Source organism: Chelonia mydas, chromosome 2 (genome assembly GCF_015237465.2).
Source record: "Chelonia mydas isolate rCheMyd1 chromosome 2, rCheMyd1.pri.v2, whole genome shotgun sequence".
Classification (NCBI taxonomy): Eukaryota; Metazoa; Chordata; order Testudines; family Cheloniidae; genus Chelonia; species Chelonia mydas.
The window spans coordinates 258,253,501-258,275,120 of record NC_057850.1 but is presented as its reverse complement, the minus strand read 5'-3'; the positions used below and the strand labels follow the sequence as shown (position 1 = coordinate 258,275,120).

Genomic DNA, 21,620 nt, shown 5'->3' with positions numbered 1-21,620 from the left:
CCATTTCCACCGGACTACAAGCCCTGCTGCATGCCTGAGGCTGCCTCGGGCTTGTGGGGCCCAGGCTGTGGGGCTCAAAACTGCCATGTAGGTGCCGGAACCTGGGCTCTGGGATCCTCCTGCCTCGCTGGGTCCCAGAGCCCAGGCTCCAGGCCCAGCCTAAATGTCTACACAGCAGTTTTACAGCCCTGCAAGCCCATCAGCCGAGCCAGGCCAGCTGGGGGCGTTTCACTGCTGTGTAGACAGACCCAAAGCGGATCCCAAGCTGTATGGCCCAGCGGTGAGACGGGCTGTGGCAGCTGGGGGACAGTGGCCTTTGTGGATCAGCAATCTGAGCTGGTCTGACAGGAGGCCTCTGAGCTCGGCTGCAGCTGGCCATGTCCTCCCGGGGCAGAGGTGGCAAGTGGCTAGTCCGTGAGGCACCCGGACTAGGGGCTGGCAGTTGGGGCAGTCGCACGACCGGAGCCTGCTGAGTCGCTCCCCTTGGCCCAGTGGAGAGCTGGGCGAAAAGCCAGGATGCTCCGGCTGGTGCCTCAGGACCGAGCTCCTTCCCGTGTGAATACCTCGCACGGCACCTTTTGCTCAAGTGGCAGGGGCCTGTGCTTTGGGGCAGCAAAATGGCAATGGCAGATTCGCTGCAGGCTGGGGGCGGCTGGGAACAGCGGGCTATTAAAAGCCTCTTGCCTGGGTTTGATCGGGAGATGTTACTTGTACCAGCTGGTGCCTAGATATCAAACTCCGTCTGCTTAACTCTTTGCCGGGTTCCCAATTCTAGGCAAGAAGACACAGCAAGCACCCCTAGAATGACTCCTTGTGGCCCTGTGCTCCACCAGCCGGGCCCCAGGGAGACAATGAAGTGGCCCCGGGCAGAAAGGGGCTGGGGCTCGTACTGCATGGTGACAGGAGCCCCTTCACCTGCTCTTCATTGTTATTGATCTCACTTTGCCCGCTCCGGTGCCGCATCTGAGGGGCTCTCCGAGTACGTCAGCAGCACAGGACAACCCCGCAGCTCCCCCGTGAAGGAAGGAATGAGCAGGGATTACCACCCACCACTGAAATGCAGCCACCTCTGGGGCAGAATGCAGCAGCTGTCCGACAGTGCACGGCAACATGGCGCAGCAGTTTGGGATGGGAAGTGAAGACAAATCCCATATCCAAGGAGCTCTGCAGGGGGATTGCCAGGAAGCAGAGGGGATCCCCCAAGTCAGAATTGGCCCAGAGAACCCAACACTTCAAAAACACTGCAGGCTTTTTAGTAAGTAGCTGGGGGCCTGGTCCATGGCAGGGACCCTGAGGTGCTACGATAATACAAATAATAACCACGATGGTCAACATCTCCCTGATACAGGCCCCCCAGCAGCACAGCACCCTCTAGTGTTGTGCTGGGCTGTTGGCTCACTACTGACTGGGGAAAGAGCGCCGCCCACACCACGTCTTGAGGCAACGAGGCATTTCTTGGAGGCCTCCCATCCAAACACTGACCCAGCTCTACCCCAGGTGGGCTGAGAGCTGATGGGGTCACAGTGCAAGGGGAGAAGGCTGCAGGGCTCCCCTGGGTGCTGCTGCTCAGCTGGCTCCCATCTCAGCCCGGGACCCCACAGCCCGGCCTGGAACCAGAGCAAGAAATAATAATAATCAAGCCAGCTCAGACACCGCCCACCTGAAACTGACGGGCGAGCTCTGTGGTTAGAACTATCCTCCCTGGGACTCAGTAATGGAGGAACGAGGGGTCCCTCTCCCGGAGCATTCTGGAGATATCAGGGGCTCTGCAGCACAGCCTGGGCCAAGCCCCAACTCGCAGCGGCCCTTGGGATCAGCCTCGAAGTGGGGCAGCCGGTCCAACAGCAGCAGCAAAAGGTCACACTCTCGTGGTCTCAAGGGCCAGGAGGAGCGGAGAGGGAATTTTACTGCTGTATTTGGCACTGGTGCGACCGCTGCTGCAATCCTGGGTCCAGTTCTGATGCCCGCAATTCAAGAAGGATGTTGATAAATGGGAGAGGTTCAGAGAAGAGCTGTGAGAATGATTAAAGGGTTAGAAAACCTGCCTTAGCATGACAGACTCAAGGAGGTCAATAAAGAGACTGGAATGCCCGGTCGAAAAGGGACCCTGATGGCTCCGGTTGGCACCACCGACCAGGCCATTAAAAGTCTGGTCAGCAGCCCAGCAGGGGCCCGGGGCTAAGGCAGGCTCGCTGCCTGCCTTGGCTCTGCACGGCTCCCAGAAGCAGTAGCCAGGTCTCTGTGGCCCCTAGACGCATGGGTGACCAGGGAGGCTCCATGCGCTGCCCCTGCCTCGAGTGCCAGCTAAGCAGCTCCCATTGGCTGGGAACTGCGACCAATGGGAGCTGCGGGGGCGGTGCCTGCGGGCGCAAGGGCAGTGTGTGGAGCCTCCCTAATCGCCCATGTGCCTAGGGGCCACAGAGACCTGGCGACTGCTTCCGGGAGCCGCGGTAAGCATCACCAGGACCCCGTACCCTGAACCCTCTCCACACCCCAAACTTTCTCCCTGCAGCAGGACCTTGGCTGTGGGGGAGAGTCACCTCTCCCTGCCACGGCAGCTCCGGGGTTGAGTTGAGGCCGGGAGAGGGGAGCCTTGGCTGCGGCAGGTCCGGGCCACCCCTCCCCCAGCTGTGGCAGGTCTGGGGCTGAGTTGGGGCTGGGGGAGGGGCCCCCCTCCCCCGGCTATGCGGATTCTCTGAGCGCCTGCACGGCGCTTTATAGGCTGCTGCATGGCCACGCAGCTTACAGGGACCTCAGAGCACCGGAGCTCCACACAGGTCGCTGAGACCCACAGGTGACCTTGCACTCGGAGGATTCTCCGTTACCTCAGCACTTGCGGGAGCCCAGACCATTCAGGCATTTCAAATCAGGGCCATCGGGCTGGATTCTGACACAGTACAGTCTGCAGAGATGCTGGATTTTCCCGCATGTGACTGAGAGCAGAGTCCGGGCCCTGGGCTCGTGTCGATGGTAGCAGATCACGTGCTGTGACGGAACCTGCACTAGCCTATCTGGCCGGCTTGCTCCCTTCCTTCTCAGAGCCTGGAGCACCAAGCTGGCACGTGGGTGGGTGTTAATATCTGACTGGTGATCAGGCTTGAGGGTAGCCGCATGGGGAGTCTCCAGGCAGATGCTGCGGCAGGGTGCATGGGTGGGAGAAGCCCAGGGCTCTGCCGAAGCAGGTGGAAGTGTGGTATCAGTTCACATGACGGACCACCCAGCCCCCAGCCCCAGACGCTGCTCTGTTACTAGACATTGCTCATTGCAACAGCCCCAGGGGTCTTTCTGGCTCTGCCGCACCCTTCCTACGACCCCAGGGCGTGGGCCACCGGATCTGACCAGGACCAGATGGGTGCCTGTGGATGGGTGCCTATTTCTGTGGGAATCAATCAATAACCAGCCCTGCCTGGCTTCCACTAGGACCCTCTGGAGCGTGGCCCTGATCCAGGAAAGCTCACACCAGCCGCACCCAGGAAAACACAGCTCTTTTTATTCACAAGCTGTACAGCGTTGTTGGCATTTCCTTGCTGCGAAGAGCTCCTGAAGCCTGTGGGGCCCGTTATCTGTACTGGCCTTATCATTTCTAGAGCAGCCGAAGCATGCCTGGGGCTGTAAGAAAGGTCAGTGCTCAGAAGAGTTTACAATCCTACCCAAAGACAACCCTTGGGGCAAATCTTCAAACACGAGAAGGGGTGTGTTGGGGGATGGGGGGGGCGCAGCGGTCAGGAGATCAGCAGAGGAGCCTTATGGGAAAAATGGAGGTTGAGATGTGTTGCTGGCCCTTTAAGGACTCAGCCCACAACAAGAGAATTCTGGGAGGTGTAGTTCCCCGAACTGATAGGAATTGTAGGCCTGGCAGCAATGAATGCTGGGAAGGGGACTGGGATATAAGAGTCCTGCCTCTGCTCAGGGAAGGGACATTCCTTTCTATCCCCTGTACATGGAGGGAGTAGGTGCATGCAGGGCTGAGGGCTGCTCTGAGAGTGGCTGAAGGTGTGAAGCCAGGGGTGGGAGAAGGGGCTGATCATGGGAGCAGTTGAAAGGAGAGGGTAAAAAGAAGCAGAATGAATGGGAGTAGGAGTAGGGGACGGGGGGGAGGTGGCCAATGCGGGGGAAGGGGGAGATCTTGGCTCCTGCATGTTGGATGGACAGGGTGGGGGTGATGTGGGGAGAGGAGGTGACCGGGGAGCAGTGGTTGCGAGGGAGGGGGGAGGATGGATTGGAGGGATTCGGAGAGGAAGGACAGGACTTAAGAAGAGCCGGAGGAGAGCAGGCCAGGGGGCAAGGAGTTCTGAGAAGGGCCGGTTGGGGCAGCCGCGAGAGGAGGGTTGGGTGGGAAGACCACGAGCTCAGCACAGGGGCTGGCTGGGGAAACCTCGGGGAGGCGGGAGCAGGCAGGTGGCAAAAGATTGGGGGTGGGGAGTCAGCAAAGAGGGGGAAGAGGAGAGAGCCGGGGCAGCTGCCAACAGAGGGGGCAGAAGAGCTGCTCAAGGAGCAGTTGGTGAGCGGGGAACCCAGGGGCCACAGAGCCAGGGGAACCCACGGAGGAGAGAGGGTGAGGACATCATCCCCCAAGCCAGCAGCCCAGAGGACCACCGAGGAGAGGAGCCCTGGGACGCTGGCTCCATGCTATGCAAGGGCAGAGCCTCTAGCAGTTGTGGGGGGCTCGGCCCCATCCCCCCCAGACAGCACCCCCTGCAAACATCACTGCTGTAGGTGCTGACTGGCCTACATGGTGGCAGCTTCAGCAGAGCGGCTACGGATCAATTCAACCTCAGCAGTGCTACAGGCTTGAACTGGGAGACAAGGGCTGCCTGGGTGATGCAGAGAGGGGCTTTCCTGGGGGGGGCCGGCCTGGGTGACTGTCTCTCCCCACCTTGGGGCTGCCCGTGCGCCCTTCCACTGCAGTCTGGACAGTGACTCGGGCATGTCTCTGGGGTGCTCCTTGCAAAGCTGCTCCCGGAGCCTCTGTGCCTCTGTGTCCCCCATTCCAAGCTGTGTGTCTGGTACGAGCCTCACTGCGGTTCATGCATATCTGGGGGTGTCCCACAGCTGTGGGGTTTGAGCTACATGGGCCCTGCAGGCCGTCACCCTGGCGGTGTGTCTGGAGCGGGGCCCGTCGGCAGCAGGCAGGGTGGGGGGGCCCAGAATGCTGCTGCCCTCTGGCGCTGGCGGGCTCCAGGCTCCGGCTGGCTCCGTCCACAGCAATGAACTCACTTAATAAAAGGTTACAAACTCCTAGCGAAAAACCAAAGGAAGGGAGGCCCAATGCTGAGCAGGGCCCTGTGTCCCAGCTCCTCCCGGCGGGGAAAGGCGGGTCTGGGTTGGGAGCCAAGCAGACCCTCCCCCCCGCCGTCCAGCCAGGACCCGCCGGGTGGCCCTGGCTCATCTCCTGGGACAGTAAAGCACAAAGCCGTCCCGGCTCTTGCCAAAATCGGGGAAGGCCAGTTCGTGGCGCGTCTGCACGGCAACCAGCCTCTTCCTCCCGCGCAGGCTCAGCTGGATGCAGTCCGACACGCGCACCTGCAGCTCGCGCTTCGTCCTGGGGGGGAAGAGAGAGAGCGGGTCAGCAGGGCTCAGCGCCCGGCAGCAAGGGTTTGCCGAGCGAGCATCACAGGTCGGCAGGGGTGGTTCTCGTGCCCAGGAGCACGAGGGCGCGTGTGTGTGGAGGACAGCCGTGGCTACGGCCCAGCTCTGCTGATTCCAATGGGAGTTAGGAGCCTAAATACCTTTGAGGAGCCGGGCCTAAAATCCAGCTTCGGCAAGGCCATGGCTGCCGTGCTGCCGTTTGCCGGGGCGGGACTGGCTCAGGCCTCTGCTGCTGCTCTTTGAGCAGGGAATGAAGCCAGCAGCCTGTTTGACACCCCAGCCTGCCACACGTGGCACCTGCCAGACTGACACAACCGGGATGTGTGAGCTTCACGCGGCGGCTGTTAATTGTCCTGCTCCCATTTCCAGCCTGCCATGGTTAACCGTGTTCCCGCCGGTGTGCACCACTAGCGAACCCTGAGTCACTCTCGGGGCTTGTCCGCACGGCGCTGGCAAAGCGCCTCAGCGGGCTCCAAAGTGCTCCGATGGGCGTGCTGACTGCCCTGCGTAGCCCCTCGGAAAGGTACCTTGGTCGCACGGACAGGGTCAGCTTTGCTGCGCCGTGGAGACAGGCCATTAGGCGCTTCCTGCCTTTGTGTACCTCGCATGTGCTTGCAAGGGAAGGTACAGCTGGGGAAACTGAGGCACAGAGGGGTTCAGTGACGGGCCCAAGGCCCCAGACCCACTGCTAGCGATAGGATTAGAACTCGGGCTCTGCTGGCTCCCAGTCCAATGCTCGGACCTCTCTCACAATAGCAGGGAGAACTGGGGAAGGTCCCTCAGGCCTTGCCCAAGGCCACACAGCAAGTCCGGGGCCCAGCTGAGCACAGAATTCAAGACTCTTGATGCCTAATCTTGTGCCACCAGCTCCCACCTGACCCGGAGAAGCACAGGCCTGGCTCCGAACTTCCACTGATTTCACTGGAGGATCTAGGCTGATGGGCCCAGAGCTGGGAAATGAACCCAGGTCTCTCTGTTGGGACCTTGTTGTACCAGCACTTGCTCCTGCTCGTAAAGCGCGGTGGGGAGGAACTGGTGTCTGCAGAGTTCTCACCTGTCAAACATCAGTCCCTGGGGCATTAGATGGGGTCCCAGAACACACGCCTCCTCCTCCATCCGCAGCAGGTCACTCCAAGGACACAGGTCAGTGCTTTGAACTATCTCCCATTGCTACACAGTTGGAATCTGCGCCAACGGCGTTTAAGGGCCAGACGCACACATGGGGGTAGTTCAGGTTCTATTGAAAATGGCCCCTTCTAACCAAAATCCTGCCCCTGAGCTCCCTGAAACTTCCCAGGGCTCAAAATCCAGCTCAGAAATTTGGGGCCCTGGTCCACAGCTGGTATAAACGGGTGTGGCTCCGTCAATTTCAGTGGTGGATTTATACCAGCTCAGGAGGAGGCTCTGTGCTTTTTAATCTGCAGTAAGCAAGGAGGTGGCTGCGTGGCTACAATCCAGCAAAGGATAAACGATGGGGGACAGAGGTGCAGGAGAGCCGAGAGGTAATGCTGCGTCTGAGACCACACACAGGAAGGGAAGGGGACAGACCTTTCCCCCAACGGAAACCCTCTCGGGAGAGCAGAGACCTTCGACAGACAATATTATTCCAAGCCTGGCTGAAATCCTGCCAATGAGCCGGCTGATAGGGTTAGAATGAGGCTCGGCAGAATTTGATTGTTGTTTTTTATCATTTTGATGGATAATATCAGTGTTTGATTTTAAGCATTTTGTTGTATTGATTTAAAAGTTCACAGCTGTGGGAAATTGCGAGGGAGGATCAGGCAAAGGGGGGGGGTCCTAGACAATAATTAGTTAATGACTGTAGGTGCTGAGATTCAAAACATTCAAGTTCTATAACCATTCAAACACAACCTGTCAACATCGCATGCCAAAATATACCAAGTAAAAACCCTTAAATCAAACCCTGCTCAGTTCTCCAGCAGATTTTTCTTACTTTGCCTACTATTACTGATGGAAATATTTTGGACGTTGGCTTGTGTGTTTTACGGTGAAAGGGACACATACCAATAAAAATCTAACCCTCCCAAGCCTGGTTATAATGTACAAAGATCTTATGATTCCAAAATCCCCACGGGAAACAGATTATAACTTTATCTGTGTGACGAAGTGGGACTGTTCTTAATGTTTTCTCTGAATACTGTGTGGGTGCCTCAGTTTCCCCTCTGCATTTCTTAAGTCTCTAGGTGGTGGGATAAGCTCTGTGATTGTTGTAGAGCCTTAGAGGGAAGTGTGAGGCTGTCTAGGGAGAGAATGGCCGACACCCTGTCTCCTGGCAACTGATGGCCTGGGCCCCTCCTCTGCAAAGGTGAGAGCTAAAAGGTTGGAGAACAAAGGAGTTAGGTGTTCTCCTGACCTGGGAAAGGGACAAAGCCCAGAGGAGGAGGGGCTGGAGGGTGAGTCAGTTTGGGCTGGCTGGGGACGAGGAGTGAAGGGCAGACGTGGTTGTCTGGCTCATGGCTCCCCAAATGGACCCGGCTGAGGGGTCCTGTTCTCTGCACCTACAAGCTCTGTGTTAGACCACGTTCCTGTCGTCTAATAAACCTTCTGTTTTACTGGCTGGCTGAGAGTCACATCTGACTGCGGAGTTGGGGGGCAGGACCCTCTGGCTTCCCCAGGACACCGCCTGGGCGGACTCACTGTGGGAAGCGCACGGAGGGGCAGAGGATGCTGAATGCTCCGAGGTCAGACCCAGGAAGGTGGAAGCTGTGTGAGCTGTTTGCCCTGGAGACAGGCTGCTCACAGAGAGGAGACTTCCCCAGGGTCCCGACTGGCTTCGTAGGGAGCAATTCCAGAGCTTCGCCCGGGGACACCGTGACAATCTGTTCCTGTACTTATGTCCCAATAATTACTGCAAAAATAAAGCTGTTTACAGCCTTTCACAGCTCTATCGTCAGGCCTCTACAATGGGTAGAGCCGCCACAGTGCTATGCAGCCACTTCGTAATGAAGGACAAACCCAGCTTGGCATGAGGAGCTGCACTGGGAACTCCACCCTTCCTTTCCTCGGAAAGAATCAGAACCCCCTGACCTCTCATGTGCTCCTGCTCATGTAACGGTAGAATTTCTCTGAGATGTTTTGAGAAAAACACATCTGAAAGGCGTGTGTGTGTGTGTGTGTGTGTGTGTGTGTGTGTGAGAGAGAGAGAGTGTTTTGAGAAAAACACATCTGAAAGGCGTGTGTGTGTGTGTGTGTGTGTGTGTGTGAGAGAGAGAGTGAGAGAGAGTGAGAGAGTGATCCTAGCTCCACAACAGCCTGGCCTCCAGGGCTGGCTGTTTTTTTGGCCTTGCTGCAAAGCAATGGCCTTTTAGTGTGTTTGCTGGGGCTAGCATGACGAATACGTCTCCTACCCAGCTATCCTACTTCCCCACCCCTCATCAGATCAGGGGTATGAGACGAGGCACGTGAGCCTGGCCCCTCCACCCTGGCACAAGGAAGACCTGGCCAATTGAGCATGTTACTGTCCCAGCACCATACAGCTCCCAGCGGACTCTGGCAGAGGGAAGCAGTCAAGGGAGCATGGAGGGGAGGCGGTGGACTGCCAAGAATGGGGAAGGGAGGGCATGGTGCAGTACAGGCTACCAAGGGAGGCACAGGGGGTTGGGGAAGGGTAGGCACAGATGGGTGGCGGGTACGTCTCCGTTGCAAAGAAAAACCTGCGGCACCGGGTCTCAGAGCACAGCCCAATGACTCAGGCTCGCGGGGCTAAGACTAGCCGTATAGACGGCTGGAGCCTGGCCTCTGAGACCTGCCCCCACAGGGGGCTTCAGAGCCCGGGCTCTAGTCTGAGCTCCCTCCTGCAGCCCTTCCACCCCAAGCCCAGCTAGGCGCCTGGCTCGCCTTCAAGAACCAGGGGTGACCCACACGAAGCCGAGTCCGTAGGAAGGGGATCCGTGGAGTCCAGCTCTCCCCCAAAAGACACAGGGCCTGAGTGTGTCTTTGCTGAGCTGCTGGAGCACCACTGACGGCCAGGGCGCCCCCCCTGAGTTCGAGCGGATGGAGGCCCAGCAGTCCTAGAGCACAAGCCCCCCATGTGAGCGAGGGCGTCCGTGTCCGGCTGCCAGAGAGCTCCGCACGCACAGGCTAACTGACAGCCCCTGACACAAACCCTCTAGCACCCTCACGTCACCATGTTTCGCAACCCCAACCGCCTCCAAGCGGCTGCTTTGACTCCCCCTCGCCTGGGGAGCAGCTGCAGGGAGCTCTGGCCAGACTCGGTGCAGGACTGCAAGCCTCGAGGGGCCGTCTGCGCCGCCCTGGCAGGGCGTGAGGGCCGCTCATGGTGACAGGCCCCGGCGAGCTCGTGCGGGGAGCGGAGCAGCGCGTGGCCTGCCTGGAGCACCGGGCAGTGACTCCGTGCTCGTTACTCGCGCGAGCTAGCTCTGGTGTGTCTACACAAGCTGCAATCACGCCCCGGGACTGCAGTCTAGCCGTGCCCTTCCAAACCGGGTGACGCACTCAGGGCCAGATAAACCAGCTGGAAGGATTTCTTAGGCCTTGTGTACGTGGGGCAGCCAAGGCACCGTGAGCTAAACCCGAAAGGCCCCAGTTACTCCGCCTGGGCCCGGAAGCGTCCCAAGCAGCATGACGGCACCGTGCCCCGTGTGGACGACGGGTCCCCACTCTCCATGTGGGCCCGAGACGGGACTGTTCTGACCATCTAGTGAGGGGCTGGTGGGGAGAGGGGCGGTTGGGCTCGGGGCTTTGAGTCACTCATCCGTCTCTGAGCACGTTCCCCGGAGCCAGGCCTCGCCTCCCCCCCACCCCGCCGTGCAAGCCGGCCTGACAGCTGTCGCTTTTGTGAGCCCACACGCTGCCCCCTGGAGAACAACCCTGGACCCCGGCATGACCCGCAGGTCGCACGTGTCCTTTCAGAGCGGGAAACCGAGCCCTGGCACCAATAGCTGTGCCAAGGCCCCTTCTGGCTGGCTGGGATCGGACGAGGGGCTAGGAACTGTGGGGGAAGGGCTCCTGCCCCACGCCTTTGATCCCGAGAGCCAGAGTGCCGGGGCACTGTCCCTGGGGCAATGGCTCACGACGGCATCAGCTCAGCGGGGGCAGGAAAGGGCTAATCGACACTGGCCCCTGCGGGATGTCCCCCGGCGTTCCCCTAGGGCAGTGCCAGCCCCCTCATCACAGGCGTCGCCTGGATATCAGGCCCCCCCCAAATCTCCCTGGGTTCTTAGCTCCGCATTCCTCCCCGCCCCGTCTTGGGAGTGCCTCCTGCCCCCTCTCTCTGGCCTGGCAGCCCCTCCAGGGAGCAGGGCAGGAAGCCATGAGCTGGTGCCATGGAGGCCATTGCCCCGGGCGGCTCACATGGCTACTCACTGGCACTGGGGGAGCTGGCCGGGAAACAAAGGGGCCGTTTCTTCGACGCTGCGGGGAGAGGGCAGCTGGTCGGGTGGCTGCCGAGGCAGCCCTATTTATAACCCAGCCAGCGGAGCGAGGAGAGGCAGCTTGCAGCAGTCTCCCTGGGGCGAGCTGCGGCTTCAGGGATCGGGCTGCACCCAGGGGCGCGCTCAGCCGGGGATCTGGCTCCTGGGCCTTAGGGGGAGGAGGAGGAACGTCAGCCATGAACCCAGACCGCGCAGCGAGGGGAGCGGGACAAGAACCCACGGAGAACAGCCTGGGCCAGGCCCCCCCGGCCGCCCACACACCGGGCAGATCCCGGTGTTAGTGCATGGGGGTGGATCCTGGTGCTGGCACTCAGAGGGGCTGGGAGTGGGCGGATCCTGGTGCTGGCACCTCAGGGAGTGAATCCCGCTGCATTCAGAGGGGCTGGGAATGGGCAGATCCCGATGCTAGTGCCCGGGGGGGGGGATCCCCCTGCATTCAGAGGGGCTGGGAGTGGGCAGATCCTGGTGCTGGCACCTCAGGGAGTGGATCCCGCTGCACTCAGAGGGGCTGGGAGTGGGCAGATCCCGGTGCTAGTGCCCGGGGGGGGTGAATCCCGCTGCACTCAGAGGGGCTGGGAGTGGGCAGATCCCGGTGCTAGTGCATGGGGGTGGATCCTGGTGCTGGCACTCAGAGGGGCTGGGAGTGGGCAGATCCCGGTGCTGGCACCCCAGGGGTTGGATCCCGCTGCACTCAGAGGGGCTGGGAGTGGGCAGATCCCGGTGCTAGTGCCCGGGGGTGGTGGTGGATCCCACTGTACTCAGAGGGGCTGGGAGTGGGCAGATCCTGGTGCTGGCACCTCAGGGAGTGGATCCCGCTGTGCCTGAAGGGGCAGGAGGGCTCAGGACAGCGTCCTGAGGTGCAGACTCACACAGCTGTGCGCTGGAGAGAGTGAGATCAGGGGCTTTGATCTCGGCTTGTCCTGGAGGGCTCAGCCCCACCTCAGCTCCTCCCCACGCAGGCTGCTCTGGGCGGCCCCACCTAAGCCGTGCGTGGGGACTTCCAGCACACAGACACCCAGCAAACGGTGGATCCCGAGGAGGCCTGTGGGCAGGGAGGAGACGCTAGGAGCAGCAGGTACGCCCTGGCTGGCCCAAGGGGAGAGGACACAACAGAGAGCTGAACCCCAGCAGCAGCCGGCCGCAGGGGCCTGACCAGTCCCAGGGAAGCCCCAGCTCACAGATCAGGAAACTGAGGCTCCCTGCCCAAGGGAGAGCACAAGGGGGCCCCTGTTGGAGCTGGGCTTGGATCTCAGGGCTCCCAACCAGGAGGGCGTCGGCCCGCTCCTGGCTCTTTCCTAGCCACAAACCGCTGAGACCTTCTGGTCAAACATCTCGTGCAATGTACTGACCATGGTCGCCCGGCTGCCCTTACAGACCCTGCCGTCACATAAGCTTACGCTCCTTAGCACACTCAGCCACACCGGGGGAGACGGCCAGTGTCCTCCCCTGGCCACATCTCTCTTGGCTCGGCCTCTCAAAAACCTGCCGTCCCTCTGCTCCCCGCGCACGGCGATTAGCCTCTGGGGCCCCTGTCACGGAGTGTGGGGGAGTCCGGGCCCTGAACCCCTCCTCCTGGGATTCACTGTGACTCTCAGCCAGCCAGTAAAACAGAAGGTTTATTGGACAATAGGAACACAGCCTAAAACAGAGCTTGTGGGTACAACCAGGACCCCTCAGTCAAGTCCTTCTGGGGGGCAGGGAGCTTAGGCCCCAGCCCTAGGGTTCCCTGCGTTCCACCACCCAGCACAAAACTGAAACCAACCCCCCCCCCCAGCAGGCTCCCTCCTGCAGCCTTTGTCCACATTCCCGGGCAGAGGTGTCACCTCCCACTCCCACTCCTGGCTCAGGTTACAGGCCCTCAGGTCTCCCATCCCCAATGAAACTCCCCTGCCACATTCCCAGGTCAACACTCCCCCCTCCCTGCTGCGTACCATCTCTCCCCCCTTCGAGACTGAACTGAGCGGGGTCACTCTGACCAGTGACCTGGGGAAGTTCGGGGCCCCCTCTCCGGGACAGCGCATCCGCTATCAGGTTGGCACTTCCCTTCACATGGACCACGTCCATGTCATAATCCTGCAGGAGCAGGCTCCACCTCAGGAGTTTGGCGTTGGCTCCTTTCATCTGGTGTAGCCAGGTCAGGTGAGAGTGGTCGGTGTACACGGTGAAGTGTCGCCCAAAGAGATATGGCCCTAGTTTCTTGAGGGCCCACACCATGGCCAGGCATTCCTTCTCGATGGCCGCGTAGGTCTGCTCCTGGGGTAGCAACTTCTTGCTCAGGTACACGATGGGGTCTCTCTCCCCCTTTTCATCCTCCTGCATTAACACCACCCCCAGTCCCATGTCTGAGGCGTCGGTGAACACCATAAAGGGCTTGTCAAAGTCTGGGTTTGCCAGAACTGGGCCACTGACCAGAGCCTCCTTCAGCGCCTGGAAAGCCTCCTGGCACTGCTCAGTCCAGACCACCTTGTCTGGCTTCCCCTTCTTGCATAGCTCAGTGATGGGGGCGGCTATGGCGCTAAAGCGGGGCACAAACCTTCGATAGTATCCTGCCAACCCAATAAAGGCTTGGACCTGCTTTTTCGTGTGGGGAGCGGGCCAGTCTCTGATCACCTCCACCTTAGCTGGTTCCGGCTTTAGGCGGCCGCTCCCCACCCGATGGCCCAGGTAAGATACTTCAGCCATCCCCACCTTGCACTTCTCAGCTTTTATAGTCAGCCCAGCCCCCTGGAGTCGGTCCAGCACTTGTCTAACCTGGGACACATGGTCCTCCCAGGTCTGGCTAAAGACACAGATGTCATCAATATACGCCACGGCAAAACTCTCCATCCCCCTCAGTAGCTGGTCCACCAGGCGCTGGAAGGTGGCCGGCGCTCCCTTGAGGCCAAAAGGCAGGGTCAGGAACTCATAGAGCCCCAGAGGGGTGATAAAGGCCGATTTCAGCCGGGCATCTGCATCCAGCGGCACTTGCCAGTAGCCCTTTGTAAGATCCATGGTGGTAAGGTATCGAGCTCCTCCAAATTTATCTAGGAGCTCATCAGGCCTGGGCATGGGGTAGGCATCAGATACAGTGATGGCACTGAGCTTCCGATAGTCCACACAGAACCAGATCAACCCGTCCTTTTTGGGGACCAGCACCACCGGCGAGGCCCAAGGGCTGGCCGATGGCTGGATCACCCCCAAAGCCAGCATGTCCCGGACCTCTCTTTCCAGGTCCTGAGCAGTTTTCCCTGTGACTCGGAAGGGGGAGCATCTTATCGGTGGGTGCGATCCTGTCTGCACCCGGTGGACAGTCAAATTAGTGAGTCCAGGCTGGTTGGAAAACAGCTGTCGGTAGGGATGCAGCACCCCCCTGACCTCAGCTTGCTGGGCAGGGGTTAGCTGATGCGAGAGGGGAATTTTTTCCAGAGGGGAACCAGCTCTGGTCCCAGGGAACAGATCTACTAAAGGGTCATCTCCCTGCTCCTCCCACTGTCCACACACGGCCAACACCACATTCCCCCTGGCATAATATGGCTTCATCATATTCACATGGTACACCCGGCGGTGGTGCGCCCGGTTCGACAGCTCCACCACATAATTTACCTCGTTTAGCTGCTTGACTACCTTGAAAGGGCCCTCCCAGGCGGCCTGTAGTTTGTTCTTTCTCACAGGGATGAGAACCATCAACTGATCCCCGGTGGTGTAGGCGCGGGCCCGCACCGTGCGGTCATACCAGACCTTCTGCTTCCTTTGGGCTCTGGCCAGATTCTCCCTGGCCAGGCCCATGAGTTCAGCAAGTCTCTCTTGGAAGATCAGGACATACTCCACCACTGACTCTCCATCGGGAGTGGCCTTCCCCTCCCACTCGTCTCTCATCAGGTCCAGGGGGCCCCTCACCCTCCTTCCATATAACAGTTCGAAAGGTGAAAATCCGGTAGACTCCTGGGGTACCTCCCTGTATGCGAACAGCAGATGAGGTAAGTACTTGTCCCAAATCTGCGGGTGCTGGTTCATAAAGGTTTTCAGCATCATCTTTAGCGTCCCATTGAACCTCTCCACCAGCCCATTGGACTGGGGGTGATAAGCTGAGGCCCAGTTGTGCCGGACCCCACATTTCTCCCACAAGCACCGGAGCAGGGCCGACATGAAGTTGGATCCTTGGTCTGTCAAGACTTCCTTGGGGAACCCCACTTGGCTGAAAATGGTCAGGAGCGCATCTGCCACGGTGTCTGCTTCAATGGAAGCTAAGGGCACTGCCTCGGGGTAGCGGGTGGCAAAATCTACCACCACCAGAATGTATTTCTTCCCCGACCGGGTCGTCGTGCTGAGAGGCCCCACTATGTCCATGGCCACCTTCTGGAAAGGCTCCTCTATGATGGGCAAAGGTTTCAAAGCCGCTTTCCCCTTGTCCCGGGCCTTCCCCACCCTCTGACAGGGGTCGCATGATCGGCAATACTGCCGGACAGTGGTAAAGACCCCGGGCCAGTAAAAGTTCTGTAGCAACCTCTGCCGGGTGCGTCGGATTCCCTGGTGCCCTGAGAGGGGGATGTCATGGGCCAGGTACAATAGCTTGCGGCGATACTTCTGGGGGACCACCAGCTGCCTCCTGATCCCACAGGACTCCACTTCCCTTGCGGGAGCCCATTCTCAGTACAGGAACCCCTTCTCCCATAGGAACCTCTCCTGGCAACCTCTCCTCATGGTCTGTACCACACTGAGGTCAGCCAGGTCCCTGAGCTTCTGCAAGGAGGGATCTTTCTGCAACTCGGCCTGGAACTCAGCGGCTGGGGAAGGGATGGGGCCTGGTTCCCTCTCACTGGCTGGGTCTGATACCACAGCCTCTCTGAGCCGTGCCCCTCGGCGCTCCCTCCCCACCAGGGTAGAGTCCTGCGCCTCTGGTGTGGTACCCTCCCCAAGGTCAGGGCGCAGTGCCCCTCGCCTGCTCTGGTTACAGGTCACAACCAGGGTGTTCTGGGGGTTGCTTGGCCAGTCCTCTAGGTCCCCCCCCATCAAAACCTCAGTGGGCAAATGGTGGTGCACCCCCACATCCTTGGGCCCCTCCTTGGCCCCCCATTTCAGGTGTACCCTTGCCACGGGTACCTTGAATGGGGTCCCGCCCACCCCTGTCAGGGTCATGTAGGTGTTGGGCACCACTCGATCTGGGGCCACCACCTCAGGCCGGGCCAGTGTCACCTCCGCGCCCGTATCCCAGTATCCACTGACCTTCCTCCCATCCACCTCCAGGGGAACAAGGCACTCTCTCCGGAGGGACAGCCCCGCACCCACCCTGTAAACCGAGAACCCTGAGTCCAGAGCATCCAGCCCTCTGGAGGAGCTGGCCTGGGGTACTCTTCCCTCCTGAGCAGGTGGTAAGCTGGCAGCCCCCCTTGCCTGGGCCGTCTGCCCCTTATCCAGCTGGGTCCCTACCCAGTTAACCCTGGGTAGGTTGGGTCTGCTCAGTCTGTCCCTGAGCCTGGGGCACTGGGTCCGTATGTGGCCTCTCTGGCCACAGTGATAGCAGCTCAGGTCACATTGGTCCCCTCGAGCGGGTCGGAGGGGCCTGATGCCAGGCGTTCCCCTTTGGAGGGGGTTCTCCCTATTTCCCCGCTGGGAGGCCCCATGGTGACTCTCTCTCTGCATCGGGGGGGGTCTGTTCTTTTGGGACTCCTCCCTGCTACCCCCTGACCGACTGTTCACAAACTCGTCGGCCAGCTGCCCTGCGTGCTGGGGGTTCGCGAGCTTTTTGTCCACCAGCCACAGCCTCAGGTCGGAAGGGCACTGTTCATACAGTTGCTCCAGTACGATTAGGTCCAGCAGGTCCTCTTTAGCTTGGGCCCCAGCTGTCCACTTGCGGGCATATCCCTGCATTCGGTTGACCAGTTGTAGGTATGTGACCTCAGGCGTTTTACGCTGGCTCCGGAACCTTTTCTGGTACATCTCGGGGGTCAGCCCAAACTCACGGAGCAGGGCCTTTTTGAACAGTTCGTAGTCCCCTGCCTCCGCCCCTGTCATTCGGCTGTACACCTCCACGGCTTTGGGGTCCAGTAAGGGGGTGAGAAACTGGAGCCTGTCTGCAGGGTCAACCTGGTGCACCTCGCAGGCATTCTCAAAGGCCGTCAGGAAGCTATCTATGTCCTCCCCCTCCTTACGCTGGGCCAGGAGGCACTTATCAAAGCTCCTTGCAGTCTTGGGTCCCCCGTCACTCACCACAGCTGGGGCCCAACTGCTCCTCAGCCTGGCCAGCTCCAGCTCATGCTGACGTTGCCTCTCCTTCTCCTCCCGCTCATGCTGACGTCGCTTTTCATTATCCTCCAGCTCCCTCATTTTCATCTCCCTCTCCCATTCCAGCTGCCTCCACTCCAGGGATGGGGAGCTCCGCCGGGAGGATCCCCTGCTGGCTGCCGGGGTCAGGATGCCCTCAGTATTCGCTGGGCTTCCCTTAACCCCTTCCCTAGGCATAGGTAGGAAGGGTCTCGGGATGTCCTGGGCAGCAGTCTGACCCCTCCCAGCCCGGTCAGGCCCCAGGGCCCACGCTGCGTCCACCGGGCGGCTTCCCTCAGGGACAGGGATCGGGTCATCCAAGCGATCCCTCTCCTCCAACTGGGCAATCAGCTGTTCCTTGGTGGACCTCCCAATGTGCAGCCCCCTCTGCCTGCACAGCTCCACCAGGTCACTCTTAAGGCGTTTAGCGTACATCTCCCTGCTGGCCACTCACAGGCCTGGGCAGCTTTCCACGGTTTCCAGGAAGAACCCCTAGTGTGCCAGTCCTTCTTGAGGTCACCACCTCTTTGCCAGGGTCAAGCTGCAGACTCCTCCGGCCCTGGGACAGCTCGCTGCAATCCCCCGGGGGACCCTGCTACTGCAAAAGTCCTTCTCTCTGGTCACACACTCCCAGGGGTTAACCACCCCCTGAAACCATCTCTCTCTGAATCTTCAGCACGCCTGGTCTCCGTCAATCCCCCTTCGTTTTACTGCTCCCCAGTCACTTACTGCAGGAAGCGCCGTCCATGGGGTGCAGTAGATCCCACCTTTGCCACCAGCTGTCACGGAGTGTGGGGGAGTCCAGGCCCTGCACCCCTCTTCCTGGGATTCACTGTGACTCTCAGCCAGCCAGTAAAACAGAAGGTTTATTGGACAATAGGAACACAGCCTAAAACAGAGCTTGTGGGTACAACCAGGACCCCTCAGTCAAGTCCTTCTGGGGGGCAGGGAGCTTAGGCCCCAGCCCGGGGGTTCCCTGCGTTCCACCACCCAGCACAAAACTGAAACCAACCCCCCCGCAGCAAGCTCTCTCCTGCAGCCTTTGTCCACATTCCCGGGCAGAGGTGTTACCTCCCACTCCCCCTCCCCCTCCTGGCTCAGGTTACAGGCTCTCAGGTCTCCCATCCGCAGTGAAACTCCCCTGCCACATTCACAGGTCAACACTCCCCCCTCCCTGCTGCGTCACACCCCCTCGGCCCAATCTCTTACAGAGGCCCAGCCTCAGCCTGCAGGTTCACTCCCGGGGGGAGGTAACTGGTGACCCAGGGATCAGAGCGAATGCCCAGGTGGGGGGGTGGCCCACAGAGGCTGCAGACAGCAGCAGTGGGTGGCTGAGGCCAGGGTCTGTGATGCCGCGCAGCTGTCTCCGGAGAAGCCCCAGCCAGCAGACACAAGGGAACCAGGCTGCACCCGGAGCCAGCAGACACCGACCTAGTCTCCTCTCCAACTCCTGAACCTCTGCAAGGGACTGAGCAATAACAGAGGCAAGGGCAGCCCGCCAGCGTGGCAGGCTGTCGGCTCCCAGCCTTCACTGTTCCCACCTCCCCCAGCCCAGGGCTGGCACCTCCTCCTCCCTCGGGCTGCCCCGCTGGCTCAGGGGTGACCCCTGGAGCTTGGCTGCTCTGGGGGTGCTTGTCCAGGGGAAGGGGACTGGCAGGGGGGTTTCCAGCAGCTGAGGTGAAGCAGGCTGGGATTTTTGTCCTCCCCCAGCCTGCCTACCAGGAACCCTTCCTGAGCTCTGAGACCCCCCCGCCACCTGAAAGCCCCCCCGTGGATCCCTCCCTGAGCATGACCCTCTCCCCAGCCGCTTGTTCTATCTCTCCAGGTCCTCATCACCATGGTAACCAAGCCTCTCCCACAATCCCTCCAGAAGATCCCCATCTTACAGAGGGGAAACTGAGGCACAGGCTAGGTTAAGTGACTTCGTTGTATGGCGTGTGCGGCTAAGCCAGGAACTGAACCCTGGTCTCCCCACTCTTCCATGCACTAGTCCTAGCGCCCACCTCTCTGAGCCTGACCTGTCTGCCAGCACAACCCTCACCCCCTTGCTCTGGGGGCTGCTGTTCCTGTCAGCAGAGTCCCAAGGCTCGTCTGGGGGGTGCGAGCAGTGGTGCCCTCTGCTAGCTTGCTGGCCGAGGGATGACCAAGGAGGGGTTTGCCCCCTCTTGTGCCCCTAGGCATCCGTGACTGCGATAGCAACCGGGCTGCTCAAGTGTCTGTGTGTGCGAGAGACGGGGGAAGGCGTTTGTTGCCCCCTAGAGGCCATCCCGCAAAGGGGAAAACAGCCTTATCATTCGCAGCAGCTGAGGGAGATTCTCTCCTCTAGCTCCTGCGGCAGAGACCTGGGCTGTCGGAGCAGACGACCCCACGTCCTCTCCCAGGGGCTGTCTGTGTGTGTGCTGCCGAGTGGACAGGTGCGGGGGCTGTTTCTGTACGGGCTGTGCTCACGGATTCCTTACCAACACTCGGCACCTGAGGCACGGTTGCCCTCTGCCTCCAATCCCCACAGCGCCAGCATCAGACCCTGGGGAAGTGCACTGGCGCAGGGGGTGTTCTGGGCAGGGTAGGGTGGGGCCTGACCAGGGCTGCCCCGCCAATTCCCCCTGCCGCAAGCCCTAGAGGGGCTAGGGCAGCACGTACACTGGGGGGTCACATCGGCCCCTGAATAGGGGAGATGCAGGCTGGCTGTCCCCTCCCTGTGCTGGCCCTAGTGCTGGGGCAGTGTGATTTCCCCCTCGCTTTCTGGAAATGCTGGAGGGTCGTGCTCACAGCCCAGCCAGGAATAAATCATCACTCTGGCTCAGTCTGCGTCAGCACCACTTGCACTGCAGTAAAATATTAATAAAAGCCAGACAGATCTGGGGCAAAGCAGCCCTGTGGAAGTGATTACCTGCGACGAGGGAGCCTCGCGCCCCTGCCCGCTCTGCCCAGGGGGCTGGGATTTGCCCTTCACCCTGGCACAGACGTGCCCGTCCCTGACCCCTGCCTGTCCTTGATCCGTGCCCAAGAGTGCAGCGTGCGGGCATCAGCAGCCCTGAGGATGCCAAGCAGCAGCCAGCCGGCTCTGCACAGATGCATGGCCCCTGTTGCCATGTCCGAACCCGAACGGAGCCGAGAGACGCAGGGCAATTGCCACAGAGACTGGACCAGGCTGGGCCTGGGGCCGAGGACATGGTCTGGAAAAGGGGGTGGGGACCTGGCTCCAGGCAAAGAAGAGAAACTGGTCTCCACTGGTGGGACAGGCCCCAGGTGCTGACCTCCCACTGAGGAAGTGGGCCCTGGGCACAAGCTCTGAGCTCCAATCCCCACCGAGGTATCAATGTCTAGCAGAGAGATTGGCATCAGAGCCAAGATCCTGAACCCCACCCATGGCACCAATCCGCAGGCACAGGGGAACGAGCCCAGTGGCAGGTCAGGTGTCTGGCCTGCAGGTATACCACCCTTCAGCAATGGGGGGCCCATGATGGGCTGGTCACCTTACAGCTCCAAGGCCTATGGGAAGGAATCACTGGGGTGGGGGGCATTCTCCCCATGGGATCACAGCATACTGCCCTTAGGGTTCTCATGCGACAGCGTCACATGGCGGCATAGCTGCAAAATGCCCCCGGCAGACTCCTATGCATCGTATGGTCTCCCATCGCCTTTCTTTCCCTGACAAGAGGAAGCCACCCAGAGTCAGACATAGCCCCTTTATAGGGGTCAGAACCATCTCTCCCTGAGCTTTGCCCCCACGCCTGGCCGTTCCCGGCAGGACACCCCACTCTCTACCGCAGAGCCCTCTAGGCCATGCCCACCTCTCTCGCGCCTGGCTGAGTTCGGGAGCTGCGCCTTCCACAATGAGTCCACAGAAGTTACTCGGCGGCTATAAGCAGGGTCCCAGTCCAGCTAACAGGGTGGCTCACTGGATCCCTCTGGGGGTCACTGATCCTGTTTCTATAGCGCTTTGTACTGTCCAGACGCTGCCCTGTGTACCCACCATCGTCCTACGGAACTCTCTGCCACAAGACACCTTCCAGGCCAAGAATGTAGCAGCACCCACACAAGGGCTGGCTGTTTATATGGGTAATAAGAGCATTCACAAGTCAATGAGACTGATTACAAGGGATATTGACCCTCCTGCTTCAGGGCAAGCCAAGCACTAACTGGCTGGCGTTAGGCAGAAACTCCCTCAGAGGTATGAAGTTCTGGTCCTGCCAGAGGCAGGACGAGGTGATGGAAATCTCCACCACTGGAGGTGCTGCATCTCCTGCCAAGAGGGCTATCGGCACTCAGACAAGTGTGGAAATCAAAAGCGGCCACTCAGCAGCGACCGGGGACGGGGCCAGGAACAGGAACAGACTGCATCAGCATCGCTGCACTTGGCATCAAGGCCCGTGC

General features: G+C 60.2%; 1 protein-coding gene across 11 annotated transcripts in view; it reads right to left on the bottom strand.

Moving 5' to 3' along the window:
• Positions 1-3,470: 3,470 nt before the first annotated feature.
• The window catches only part of MYO1G (myosin IG), an 84,579-nt gene continuing 66,429 nt past the window's right edge, over positions 3,471-21,620 (bottom strand). For all 11 annotated transcript variants that reach the window (XM_037891315.2, XM_037891314.2, XM_037891313.2 and 8 more), the window contains one exon: positions 3,471-5,542. In XM_037891315.2, the coding sequence (XP_037747243.1) occupies positions 5,386-5,542 (157 nt within the window). In that variant the 3' untranslated portion in view covers positions 3,471-5,385. The remainder of the gene's footprint in view (positions 5,543-21,620) is intronic.